Source organism: Periplaneta americana, chromosome 14 (assembly GCF_040183065.1).
Source record: "Periplaneta americana isolate PAMFEO1 chromosome 14, P.americana_PAMFEO1_priV1, whole genome shotgun sequence".
In the NCBI taxonomy this organism is placed as follows: Eukaryota; Metazoa; Arthropoda; class Insecta; order Blattodea; family Blattidae; genus Periplaneta; species Periplaneta americana.
Genome location: NC_091130.1, coordinates 18,122,859 through 18,136,056, shown reverse-complemented (window position 1 = coordinate 18,136,056; position 13,198 = coordinate 18,122,859). Strand labels below are relative to the sequence as shown.

Below are 13,198 nucleotides of genomic sequence, written 5' to 3'. Positions count from 1 at the left end.
AATAGCAAACGAAATGTAGGAGAAATACTGAAAGGTAGATTGAACAAGTAATAATAAAAAAAGTACATAGTTTAATTGGTAGAAGTTGTGTAGACATGTACTGCAAATATGTGTTAATGTAAGTGTTAATGGTGGCACCGGATACAGAAATGTGAGGCACACCATTACATGTAAAGAAGTGCTGTGACCAAATATATCAAATATATCAAATAAATATATCAAATTTAGTAACAAAATTTAATTCGTTCCTAAAGCTTCTTATAATGTGGCGTGCTATCGAACTTTCATCTTGCAGACAATCATATATGTGTCTTTTATTGTCTGAACCAATTAGATACAAATTATACAATATAAACAAAGAATGCTATCAAATAAATTCTGCTATAATAGCTCTTTGTAAGTTAAGTCTTTTTTTATATAATTTCAAGTTTACGCACGATTAATTGGCTTGCCTCTCTTTTATTTGGATTGGTCTCGAATCTTTCTATTTATTCATACTAACCATGCGCAGAATTTGTGATATTTTAAACCCTGTCATTATTCCATCTACAGGGTGATCCGTTTGGGAAGACAAAATAAAAATATAATAAAATGAGAACTGTTGCTATTGTTAAATAATTTGTCCAAATTAGACCTCAACGTGCCCACCATTGCGAACACGACACAGTTCATATCTTGAGGCTAAATTCTCCCATGTGTGGTCCAATATCTCAGGGGTAACTTCCTCAAAAGTTGAGAAAATCTTTGCTCTGAGATCATGAATATCCCTGGGTCGTTGTGCATACATATTCTTTACGAAACCTCAGAGAAAGAAATCGGGTGTTGTCAAGTCTGGGGAATTTGGAGGCCACATAATTGGCCCTCCTCGACCACACCGGTTGTGACCAAATATGTCATCCAGATAATCACGGACGTTGCCCAGTGAGGTGGTGCACCATCCTGTTGGAGCACGATACCCAAGTCGTTTTCCTGTTGTAGTTGTGGTTCGAAAAAGTTTTTCAACATGTCCAGGTATAGTCCTGATCGAACTGTTTCCTCTACGAAGATAAACGGCCCATACAGATTACAGCGACTTACCGCACACCAAACATTAACTTTAGGACAAGCCCGTTGAGTTCATATGAGACATGTGGATTTTCACGTCCTCATATTATAATTGCATTAGCGGTATTCACTCGCCCACTGATATGGAAGACATGTTTCTCTCGTTGTTGTGCAGTAAACGGCATTTTGTTTATTCGGTCGTTGCTCAGTATCTTCTTTTGTTTCTTATACGGTAACAATGATGATACAAAATTTCTGTGCTTCAGTATCGCATAATGTTATTGAAATATACGTTATGCTCGACCATGCCGAAATGCAGTAATTATACACCTGGTAGCAGTCCTTTAATGCATGTCATTAAAGTACACTTATTCATTAAAGTTCAGGTTTTCGATTATTCTCGGATATGCAATCGAAAGGCGAGGGAAACGTCACGGAGGCTGGAAATCCAATACTGTCGCAGAAGGTTATGTTCTGTTACTATAATAATTTAGCGTTAATTGTAAATAATATTCAAATAAATTCAATTTGTCATCTCGTTTTTCAATTCTAAATCAATTTCCAGGTTATACATTCTCTGCATTACATCAAGGTCAAGGACATTATTGTTCCTCGGAAAAAATCAATACTTTCGCGTCTGCGCACATCTCACAATTTCGAGCTATGAACAAGGTCACTTCCGATCTTCTGTCTGATACAAATAAAGAAGTGAATATTTCTGAATAATCTCAAGTTAGAAATATGGTCGAGCATAAAAAGTCGTATGAAACTTGCCTATAATGGTAATTAAGACGCTCGTATGAAAATTATGAAACGAGCGCAAGCGAGTTTCATAACCAAACATACTTGCGTCTTAATTACTATCATTATAGGCTCGTTGCATAATGTACTATTAATATTCACTTTCGTTCAGTTTTGTAACTTTTTATATAGGGCAAATAAAAAATTATAATAATATTTCTTTATAAAATTAAACAGAAAAATTATTTAAATAATTTAATACAGTATATAAAACTAAATATAAATATTTACATACGGAATACTAAATAAATTTTACGAGAGAAAGAGTTCATCCAAAGGGCTGGACTCCAGAAGAGTACACATTGGAACAGAAATGAATTCTACAGCACCCCCATTATAAATTTATTTTAATTTCCTTTTATGTCTTCCCAAACGGCTCAGACTTGAAACTTAAATCAGTATTTAGAAACGTGTCATTCTCGTTCAGTGTTCACATATTCGTCATGGACATGTAATTGATTCTGTTTAAGAAAAACTCGAAACCAACCGACGTAAAGAATGTTCAGAATAATCATTTCTGCAACTGAAGGAAATTTGTCAACTGAAATATAAATTGAAAAATAGTTCATTTGTATTAATGTGTCCATTTGTAAAATATAAAGTGTATAAACTTATAAGAAAACATATTATTTTTCATTGTAGAAGTGTAAAAATATTAGAAATTTGTTCAAATATATCTGACAGACTAAATTGTAATTTTTCTCCTACAAAAATATATCAGAATAAGTCTAAAATCTATCTTATGTTTTTCTCTACATTCATTTGTGTGGTTGTCATTTGTTTAGTTGTAGTTTTAACATTACGTGTATATAGTATAACTTGTTTCAGCAGTCAGTTGTCTCTTTCGTTGTATTTTCATGGAGATAACTAATCAATACAGATACTTTTCATATAAGAAAGGAAACTGCCAATAGTTTCATGGAGAGCACAAAAGTTTTAAAATTTATTGTCTAACTCCAATGCTTCCCGGATCGTTACGTATGAAGATGGGTATCCTATACTTCTTGTTTGTGTCGTCTTCACTTGAAAGTTACTTACTGCACTTTCTTATCCTTATATGTACCTTCAAAAAAAATCTTGGGAATTTATAACACCGTTAGTTTTGAATATCCCTAAATCATGTTCTTTACAAATGTCATAATACTTCGTTACGTATGATTTTATAATTTCATTGTATTCAGCGTTCTACGAGATTTTTTTTTTATATTTGCACCACTTGAGGAAACAAATGTCCAGCGATTCAAAACTATTTAATTCCGCCAACTTGATGATGATGATGATGATGATATGATGATGATGATGATGATGATGATGAATAGTTCAGTAAGATGAAGTCTGGGCAATTTACTAGGTTCAGTCCATCAAAATACCTCTGAATAGAAAGCCAAGAGGAGCAATCCAAGGAAAAATACTTTAAGGGGTTAGGTACAGCTTACAGCAGTAAAATTTTGGAAATATTCAACTTTTTCCCTCTCCATTACTGTATCTTGATCTTGTACAATAATGAAAATTAGTATGTGTGAACCACTGTCCTTCTGCTATATGAAAAAAATACTTTTACGATTTAAAAAAAAATATTTACATTTTTTTAATTCAGTTCACTGTGCAGTGATGAAGCGTTTCCCACATAACTCAAAAACTATCCAACATTCTGTGATGAAATGTTTTGTATGTATTTATGCATGTCATATCTACAATATGATTCAAGATCACTTGTCTACCTTTGATAGATTGTCTGATAAAAAATAAATTCATTTAAAAAATGGTCGAATATCAGTATTTTCATCTAACACAAAATAAAAAAAATATATATTATTTATCAAGGAATGTAGTTGAAAGAGCATGGTATTGTGAACACGAGTTTCAGCAATAAAATAAAGGCGAGAGAACATGAAGAATTTAACAAGTTTATGAGTTATGAAGGAAACGTTTCATCACTGCGCAGTGAACTACCATCATTACGAATTAAAAAAATATATAAATAATTTTTTAATCAAAAATATATAAATAATTTTTTTTAATCTTAAAAATATTTTTTTTTTCATATAGGAGAAGGACAGTGTTTTACACATACCAATTTTCATTATTGTACAATATACAGTAATGGAGGAAAAAATGTTGAATATTTCCAAAACTTTTACTGCTGTAAGCTGTACCTAACCCCTTAAATCGGTGCGACGGATATGACGTCAAACTACATCTACGTCAGATAATCCTTCGTGAAATTCCGCCAAATATTCAATTGCTGCTATCGGTTTTGGTCATACGTAAACGGTTTAGAATGGATGTGGAGGTAAAGGACCCCCAAGAATATTAGCAGATTATTATATCAATGTACTTACATTTCACTGTATATTTATTAATCGTGTTATGGTTATTACATGGACTGAACACTTGATTTCTAATTTATTTTACTACTGTTCACATATTCACCAATAGAACAGAATATTAGCTTATTTATAAAAATAATACCCACTGAATTTTACTAAACTTTTGAAATATTCACAACAATATGAAACATAATTCGTAATCGTAGTAATATAAACAAAACAGCTGATTACCACACCAGAAAAGAGATGAACTATGGGTAATTTGACTGCCATATTAGTACACCTTTTGATTGCACTATTTCAAGCTTATGCTCCCTCCAGTCTTTCTATCTTCTGAGGAATAGCTCTTGGTAACGGATCACCTTTTTTTCTCCTCTGATGATAGAGATGATATGAACTACTAAACTTGGGATCTTCCTGCATCTATGACAGGTGTAAAAACCAAAAAAGTCTCTCACCATATACAGCCAGTCCGTTTTTAAGTGCAGTAAGTATCGACATGAAGTTGAAGTTGTTCACAGACAGAAGTTAAATAATAAGATTCAATTATGACACAATTTTAATTATGAAAGACATACAATGCGTTTTAAATTACGCAGCAGCTTTAACACATAGCGGTGGTATCTCTTCCTCCGCCCCAGAAACCTACAGTTCGTCGGTAATAAAATATCTGGATTGTACTACTTCTGAGAACACTAGATGTACTGTCAAATAACGTGGACTTCAAGTTTAGATGAACAATGTTTTATGTCCTACATAGGCCTACCAAGTTAGTATTTGCTGAAAGCCCTGATCATATACAGGACTTTCATTTCAAAACTTCCCGTCTAAATAACTAATTATTTAAATTTAATTTAATTTAAACAAAAAACACTTCAATTTAGATATTAAGGGGGAAGTCTGAAACCAGAATTAATTTCATTTTAGATTTCACCCTCCACCTCCCCCACTTTGAAATTTCAAATGGTATTCCTATATTTTTATACTTAAATATGAAAGAGTATTCAAATGTTTATACACATCATTCATTTGTTTTTGCATATTTTACATCTGAAGCGAATAAAGGACAAAAACGTATTGAGCATTTCATGTAATAGTTTTTTTTTTTTTCGTTGTTGGTAACTCTATAGCATCTATTAGATGCTTTATGGTTGTGCTAACAGATGGAGTTACTTGTCAACAATGTGACGCTGAAACGTGTGTTCAGGTTACTGCCCAGCGATGTGATGATTGGTTAATTTATATTAACCCGGCACACTCATAATCACACTCACATTCATACAAATTTCCAGACTCTAGACACCCAGGGAATTATTCTTCTTCAAGAAAAATTCACCGAGAGCCTAGGCCGGGAATCGAACCCGGGACCTCCTGATCTGGAAGCCAGCATGCTGACCAACAGACCACGGAGGCAGTCAATAGTTTTGTTTGTGTATTAAATTATTTTAAAATGGTTTATACCCTTCAAGAGAGAACATAAATCATCCTCATTAATTAAATTTAGGAAATTACACAAAATAAACTGTTTTCATCCTACAATCCACGGATAATAACAAAAATACAGGTTGCCAGGCGGTGATAGAAAACAAAATATGCGAAAACAAATGAATGAGGTGTATAAACAATTGAATTTTCTTTCATATTTAAGTATAAAAATATAGGGGTGCCGTTTGAAATTCAAAGTGGTGATGGCTGTGGGGTGGGGGGTGAAATCTAAAATGCAATTAAGCCTGGTTTAAGACTTGCCCTCAATATCTACATTGACGTGTTTTTTTCTTTAAATTGAATTCAATTTAAATAATTAGTTATTTAGACTGGGAAGTTTTGAAATGAAAGCCCTGTATAACAGATTGATCAGCGTAATTCACCTTCAAGACAACATTTATCAGTTTCACTATGCTGCCATCTAGCGACTGCAAAATAAATCACGTTATTTCATGGAATAATAGCTCGCAACTGTGTCAATAAAGACAGAACGGGTGAAAACTCACACTGGAAGTTAATTATGACGAAGACAATGATGTTGATGATAAAAGAGTGCCAAAGAAAGTCCCTTAAAAACCATTGCCATTTGATTTATTCCATGCATAACTTATACACGACATGTAATGTCATATTTTATTAAGCATCTTCTTTTTTCAGATTTCTTCATAACAATAAACTTCAACGCATTCCAGCAGGAGCTTTCAAGAATTTGGAGGCTTTGAAACGCCTGTAAGTATTCTGAAGAACATGTGACTGTATTGCTATGTCAAACCATTATAAATCATCGCTGAGAACTTGTGTTAGGCTGTAGAGGTGGGGGAAAAATAACGTAACACTTCAATGATTGGAACTGCTGCAAAAAGTAACACCTTGGAATACTACGTTCCAAAATAACAGTGTTATTCTGAGCCAGTACGAAATACTGTTACAAAATACTTGTTTCACTTTGGAATTACATACATTATAACAACACCTCTTCCAAAAACGGAACTGTTTGGCACTATTGGAAGCATCAGTGGGAATCCTTTCGTCACACTGAAAGAAAAGTTAGAAACTAAAGTAAAAGATAATTAGTAAAGATACGAAGAACTTCTTTGAAAGAATTGACAAATAATCTTGAAACTGATGTTACTGAGTATAGGATTCTATCAAACTATTAACATAATTAATGCCTGTATTACAGTATAGTAACTGTATTGTAAATTTTATCAAGGGGGATGAAAATATATATGTTAAATTTTATTTAGAGAGTATTCCCTTTTTAGTTTCATTAGTTCATTACCTATTCTTGAAATTAAATTAAATTCTGCTCTGTCGGTAATCTTATTTATTTATTTATTTATTTATTTATTTATTTATTTATTTATTTATTCATTCATTCATTTATTCATTCATTTATTCATTCCATTCATTCATTTATTTATTTATTCATTCATTCATTCATTTATTCATTCCATTTATTTATTTATTTATTTATTTATTTATTTGTTTATTCATTCATTCATTTATTCATTCCATTCATTCCATTCATTTATTTATTTATTTATTCATTTATTCATTCATTTATTCATTCCATTCATTCATTCCATTTATTCATTCCATTCATTCATTTATTTATTTATTTATTCATTCATTCATTCATTTATTCATTCATTTATTCATTCCATTCATTCATTCATTCATTTATTTATTTATTTATTTATTCATTCCATTCATTCATTCCATTCATTCATTCATTTATTTATTTATTTATTTGTTTATTTATTTATTTATTTATTTATTTATTTATTTATTTATTTATTTATTTATTTGTGTGTTTGTTTGTTTGTTTGTTTATTTATTTATTCTGGTGTAGTTAAGGCCATCAGGCCTTCTCTTCCACAATACCAGGAATACAAATACAATAATAGAAATAAACAGAAAAAATTACACTATATACAAAGTAAAGCTACACAAGAAATAAAGAGAGAGAGAGAGAAAAGAACACTATAAACAAAGTAAAGCCACACAAAAATATACACAGGTTGCAGTCACACAAACTTTAAATGAATGATTAAGTATCATAATTAATTGTATCCTAACTAATTAACTAACATAAACAAGAATCTTGCAATTTTAATCTAGATTAAAATCTTAGTGATACAGAAGAGAATGTTGACATTTTTTTATTAAAAAAATATAAACGTTGTAAATTTTCCTGTTTCATTACAGAGAGATATTACTCTTCATGACGATATTATTAGTTTTAGCACGGCCAAAATGATTATAGCTTTTTATTTATTAATTAATTTTTGGAGAAATTGAACGCCATTGTAAACTTGAGCTGGGCAGAAGAGGATGAATAGGTTAGGTTTTATTTATAATGGAATTGACATTGACTTCGTGACCAATTTCCTCCTTCGAACAAACCTGATCTACGAATTCAGTTTGGCATTAGAAAACATTTATTTTCCAATAAAAACTGTTTAACTTAATTAATTTTACTTTAATTGTCAAAATCTATTTAACAAGTGATATTAGTTGCTAAATGTTAGGTTTATTCAACTATTACTTGTGTTTCATAATATATATAAAGTCTCCCAAAAAATAAATTAGATAGGATGTTATTGGGTTTTTCCAACAAGCAAACTGAAAGTAAGCAAAGCATTGCTATTTTTCTAAGTATGTGAAAGTAAGTGAATGAAAGTATCAACAATCTACGTGAAAAATATAGTTTTGCTTCCTGTGTTAAAAGCCTTGGAGTTTACTTTGATACGCATTTAAACTGGAATAACCAAGTAACTCATATTATCAAAAAAGTGCTTTCCATACTACATTCCTTAAACACCATTCCAAAATTTCTCCCGCTATCACTCAAGAAAATACAAGTGGAAACACTAGTAATGCCCCACTTTGATTATTGTGATTTTCTACTGACTGACCTCAATGTCAACCAGTTGCAAAAATTACGTGTTCATAATTCTTGTGTTCGCTTCGTCTGCGATGTCCGTCGCGCTGACCACATTACCCCATCCTTCCAAACTCTAAACTGGCTACGGCTTAACGAACGTAGAAATTTTCATTCCCTTGTTCTCCTTTTCCAAGTCCTTCACACCTATACACCTACCTACCTTGCCTCCCGTTTCAGTTACCTGTCATCATATCATAATCTCTTCACACGCACGCAGAATAGCCGCATACTAGCCATACCAACACATAAGACATCATCGTATTCATCATCATACACAATCTCGCTCTCGCGCTTGTGGAATACCCTACCCAGTGACATCAGAGACTGTCGGAATTTAGCAGCGTTCAAAAGCAAACTTATTAAGCATTTTCTTACTGCGTAGAGTAGATTCACTTTTTACTTAATTAATAATTTTTTTCTCTCTTCTTAACTTTTACAATAAACTGTTTAGCTATTGAATAATTTCAAGGAAAAATTGTTCGGGGGCTGGGTATCGATCCCGGGGCCCTTCGCTTAGCGCACGAACGCTCTTCCGACTGAGCTACCCCAGGAACTATATACGACACCATCACAATTTTTCCTTTGTATCCACACGACTCAAATGAGCTGACAAGACGTCAGCTATTATTAATCAGTTAATCTTGTAGTACTTTGATTTTTATTGTATTTGTAAATTTAATATTAATTGTAATTATAATGTAATTGTATTCTTAATATTGTAGTTGTAATCCCTTGGTAGAGGGGAAGAGAAGGCCTGATGGCCTTATCTCTACCAGCTTAAATAAATAAATAAATAAATAAATAAAATCACACAAAAAAAATCTGTTGTAACAGACATTTTTCTTATCAGGACTTAAAGGGGATGAAGTAATTAATGTTAAGATTATCAAAATCAATAAATATTAGTTTATTACTCCATGTATAAAACAGTCTTCTACATTACATATTATACATGTAAATTACACGTAAAACACGTACAGATAATTTATTCGCCCAACCCTGGTTGGTAACCCTGACTGTGCACTTGTATAGTACATGTGGTACTGTTATTTGGAACCTAGTATTCTCAAGGAACTGGGACAGTTGGAACTGTTACGAGAAAATAACTTTTGCCTTTTGTATTGGGCTGTAGGAGACTGGACAGCAACGCGCTGATCTGCGACTGCGAGATGATGTGGCTGGTGCGGATGCTGCAGGACAAACTGAGGGGTACTCAGGCCGCCGCCACCTGCCAGTACCCCGTGAACATGCAGGGCAAGTCCCTCGCCTCCATGACAGAGACAGACTTCCACTGCAGTAAGTAGGCTACAGCTTGCTGCTGTTTACATCTCAAGATATCGAAATTCTCTCCTACTGTCCATTCCAGATGTATTGAGAAACCAAGTAAACATGTGCTATAACGTAAAAAAGCGCGGTTCACAAGCTATTCTCCGCGGCAAATCCCCTACATATGACGGGAACCAATGTGAGATCTCTGCGGCGTTGTCATATACACTGTTTTCGCTGTAAGAAAAATCCTAATGTAAACATAAGCACGTTGCTGTCATACCCGTGATTGTCTGTCAGTCGAAACACTCACATAACGCAGGAGAATATAGTTCGTATTTGGAAACCATAATCTTCTATTATTTGAAAATAAAAAATTGAATTCTAGTTGTTAAATACGATGAAACATGTAACTTCACTCATATGTAAAACGCTATGTAAAAGAAAAGCTACTTTTACATTTTGTTATGTACTATGAACGCGGATGAATACCAACAGTAATACTGAGGTAATCTGTTCTTGTTACAAGCTGGCGTTACTTGAGCTCATAGTTGTTCACATAAGCACGTGGTACTGAAGTATGGCTTCTGCATCCTCGGTGTATGTGGTTATTAAACATAAGAGTGGAAACCCTCTCAAAAGCAGTGAAAAACAAATAGTCTTAAATGTATATAATAAGTTATATGAGTTTTAATTATAAAGTAAATGTTTCATAAGCATATAAATGCATTGTAGTGAGGTTAGGTCTACTTGACGAGTAACGGGAAATGTTTAACATGAAACAGAATGTACAACAGTAGGCGGGAACACGTACTGAGAATCTATGGCGCCAAACAGTGGCCAATGAAGCTTCACTTCAGTCACGTGCTATAGATGGCTTGTGCAAGAGAGTGACGTCTCGTGTGAGAGAGACGGCGATACCGGGGCCAAAGGGAGGGAAAAATCAGTTTCCCGCTGCGTTAAATATTTATCACGTTGTAGCTCCTAAGATAGTCAATCAATCGCGCTGTAATTTTTATGATTGATAGATGAATGTCTGATGAAAACATAGAAAAAAATTGGAAATCAAAATCTTTTTTGAAAACAGAAAGAAGAAAATAGTTACTTCGAAGTGAACTGTTCAAAATAGACATTTACACCTTCAAAAGTTGGTAAGCGGCAAACTTTTTTGTTTTTCGCGTTAGATAGGGGGTCAAAGTGAGAGAAATGTTGAAAAAGAATGGGAATTACTTCTAAATGTTATTGCTACTCAAAATCTTTACTGGTTTCTGAGTTACGGCGACTTAAACGACCATTTTCTCTTCGTCGAAGGACTCAAGACGCAGCCTTTTGTCTGTTAAAAGAGGAAAAACGCTGGACTATTTAAAAAAATCCTTTTAACGAGTGTTTACTGTATTTATTCTCCGCAACAAATCTCCTACATATGAGAGAATCAAGCGGAGATTGTTGCGGCGTTGCAATAGAGATGGCTCGTGCGAGAGACGGCGATAACAGAGCCAGAGGGAGGGAAAAATCAGTTTCCAGCTGCGTTAAATATTTATCACGTTGTAGCTCCTAAGATAGTCAATCAATCGCGCTGTAATTTTTATGATTGATAGATGAATGTCTGATGAAAACATAGAAAAAAATTGGAATCAAAATCTTTTTTGAAAACAGAAAGAAAAAAATAGTTACTTCGAAGTGAACTGTTCAAAATAGACATTTACACCTTCAAAAGTTGGTAAGCGGCAAACTTTTTTGTTTTTCGCGTTAGATAAGGGGTCAAAGTGAGAGAAATGTTGAAAAAGAATGGGAATTACTTCTAAATGTTATTGCTACTCAAAATCTTTACTGGTTTCTAAGTTACGGCGACTTAAACGACCATTTTCTCTTCGTCGAAGGACTCAAGACGCAGCCTTTTGTCTGTTAAAAGAGGAAAAACGCTGGACTATTTAAAAAAATCCTTTTAACGAGTGTTTACTGTATTTATTCTCCGCAACAAATCTCCTACATATGAGAGAATCAAGCGGAGATTGTTGCGGCGTTGCAATAGAGATGGCTCGTGCGAGAGACGGCGATAACAGAGCCAGAGGGAGGGAAAAATCAGTTTCCAGCTGCGTTAAATATTTATCACGTTGTAGCTCCTAAGATAGTCAATCAATCGCGCTGTAATTTTTATGATTGATAGATGAATGTCTGATGAAAACATAGAAAAAAATTGGAATCAAAATCTTTTTTGAAAACAGAAAGAAAAAAATAGTTACTTCGAAGTGAACTGTTCAAAATAGACATTTACACCTTCAAAAGTTGGTAAGCGGCAAACTTTTTTGTTTTTTTGCGTTAGATAGGGGGTCAAAGTGAGAGAAATGTTGAAAAAGAATGGGAATTACTTCTAAATGTTATTGCTACTCAAAATATTTACAGGTTTCTGAGTTACGGCGAGTTAAACGACCATTTTCTCTTCGTCGAAGGACTCAAGACTTAGCATTTTGTCTGTTAAAAGAGGAAGAACGCTGGACTACTAAAAAAAATCATTTTAACGAGGGTTTACTGTATTTATTCTCCGCAGCAAATCTCCTACATATGAGGAGAATCAAGCGGAGATTGTTGCGGCGTTGCAATAGAGATGGCTCGTGCGAGAGACGGCGATAACAGAGCCAAAGGGAGGGAAAAATCAGTTTCCCGCTGCGTTAAATATTTATCACGGTGTAGCTCCTAAGATAGTCAATCAATCGCGCTGTAATTTTTATGATTGATAGATGAATGTCTGAGGAAAACAGAGAAAAATTCGAAACCGGAATCTTTTTTGAAAACAGAAAGAAAAAAATAGTAACTTCGAAGTGAACTGTTCAAAATAGACATTTACACCTTCAAAAGTTGGTAAGCGGCAAACTTTTTTGTTTTTCACGTTAGATAGGGGGTCAAAGTGAGAGAAATGTTGAAAAAGAATGGGAATTACTTCTAAATGTTATTGCTACTCAAAATCTTTACTGGTTTTAGAGTTACGGTGACTTAAACGACCATTTTCGCTTCGTCGAAGGACTCAAGACTCAGCATTTTGTCTGTTAAAAGAGGAAGAACGCTGGAATATTAAAAAATTTCGTCTTAACGAGGGTTTACTATATTTATTTCGATCGTTCATGCGTTTATTAATTTATTCATTCCACAGAGTCTTTTAATTCAATCATTCATTCATTCATCCACAGACAGATTTACTTGTTTGACTGTATACTCCAGATTAGCGTGTATGCCATCATTCCCAGAACTGCTTCAGGGAGAGCTCTGTCCATTACGTAATGAGTTTGAGTGATCGCTTGTCCAGCAATTAAACAATCAGAGCTTG

At 33.5% G+C, this 13,198-nt stretch overlaps 1 protein-coding gene across 1 annotated transcript in view; it reads left to right on the top strand.

The window, feature by feature from the left end:
• The window catches only part of Pxn (Peroxidasin), a 216,704-nt gene that overhangs the window by 126,992 nt on the left and 76,514 nt on the right, over positions 1–13,198 (top strand). The window contains exons 5-6 of the mRNA XM_069845069.1: positions 6,318–6,389; positions 9,743–9,906. Of these exons, the coding sequence (XP_069701170.1) occupies positions 6,318–6,389; positions 9,743–9,906 (236 nt within the window). The remainder of the gene's footprint in view (positions 1–6,317; positions 6,390–9,742; positions 9,907–13,198) is intronic.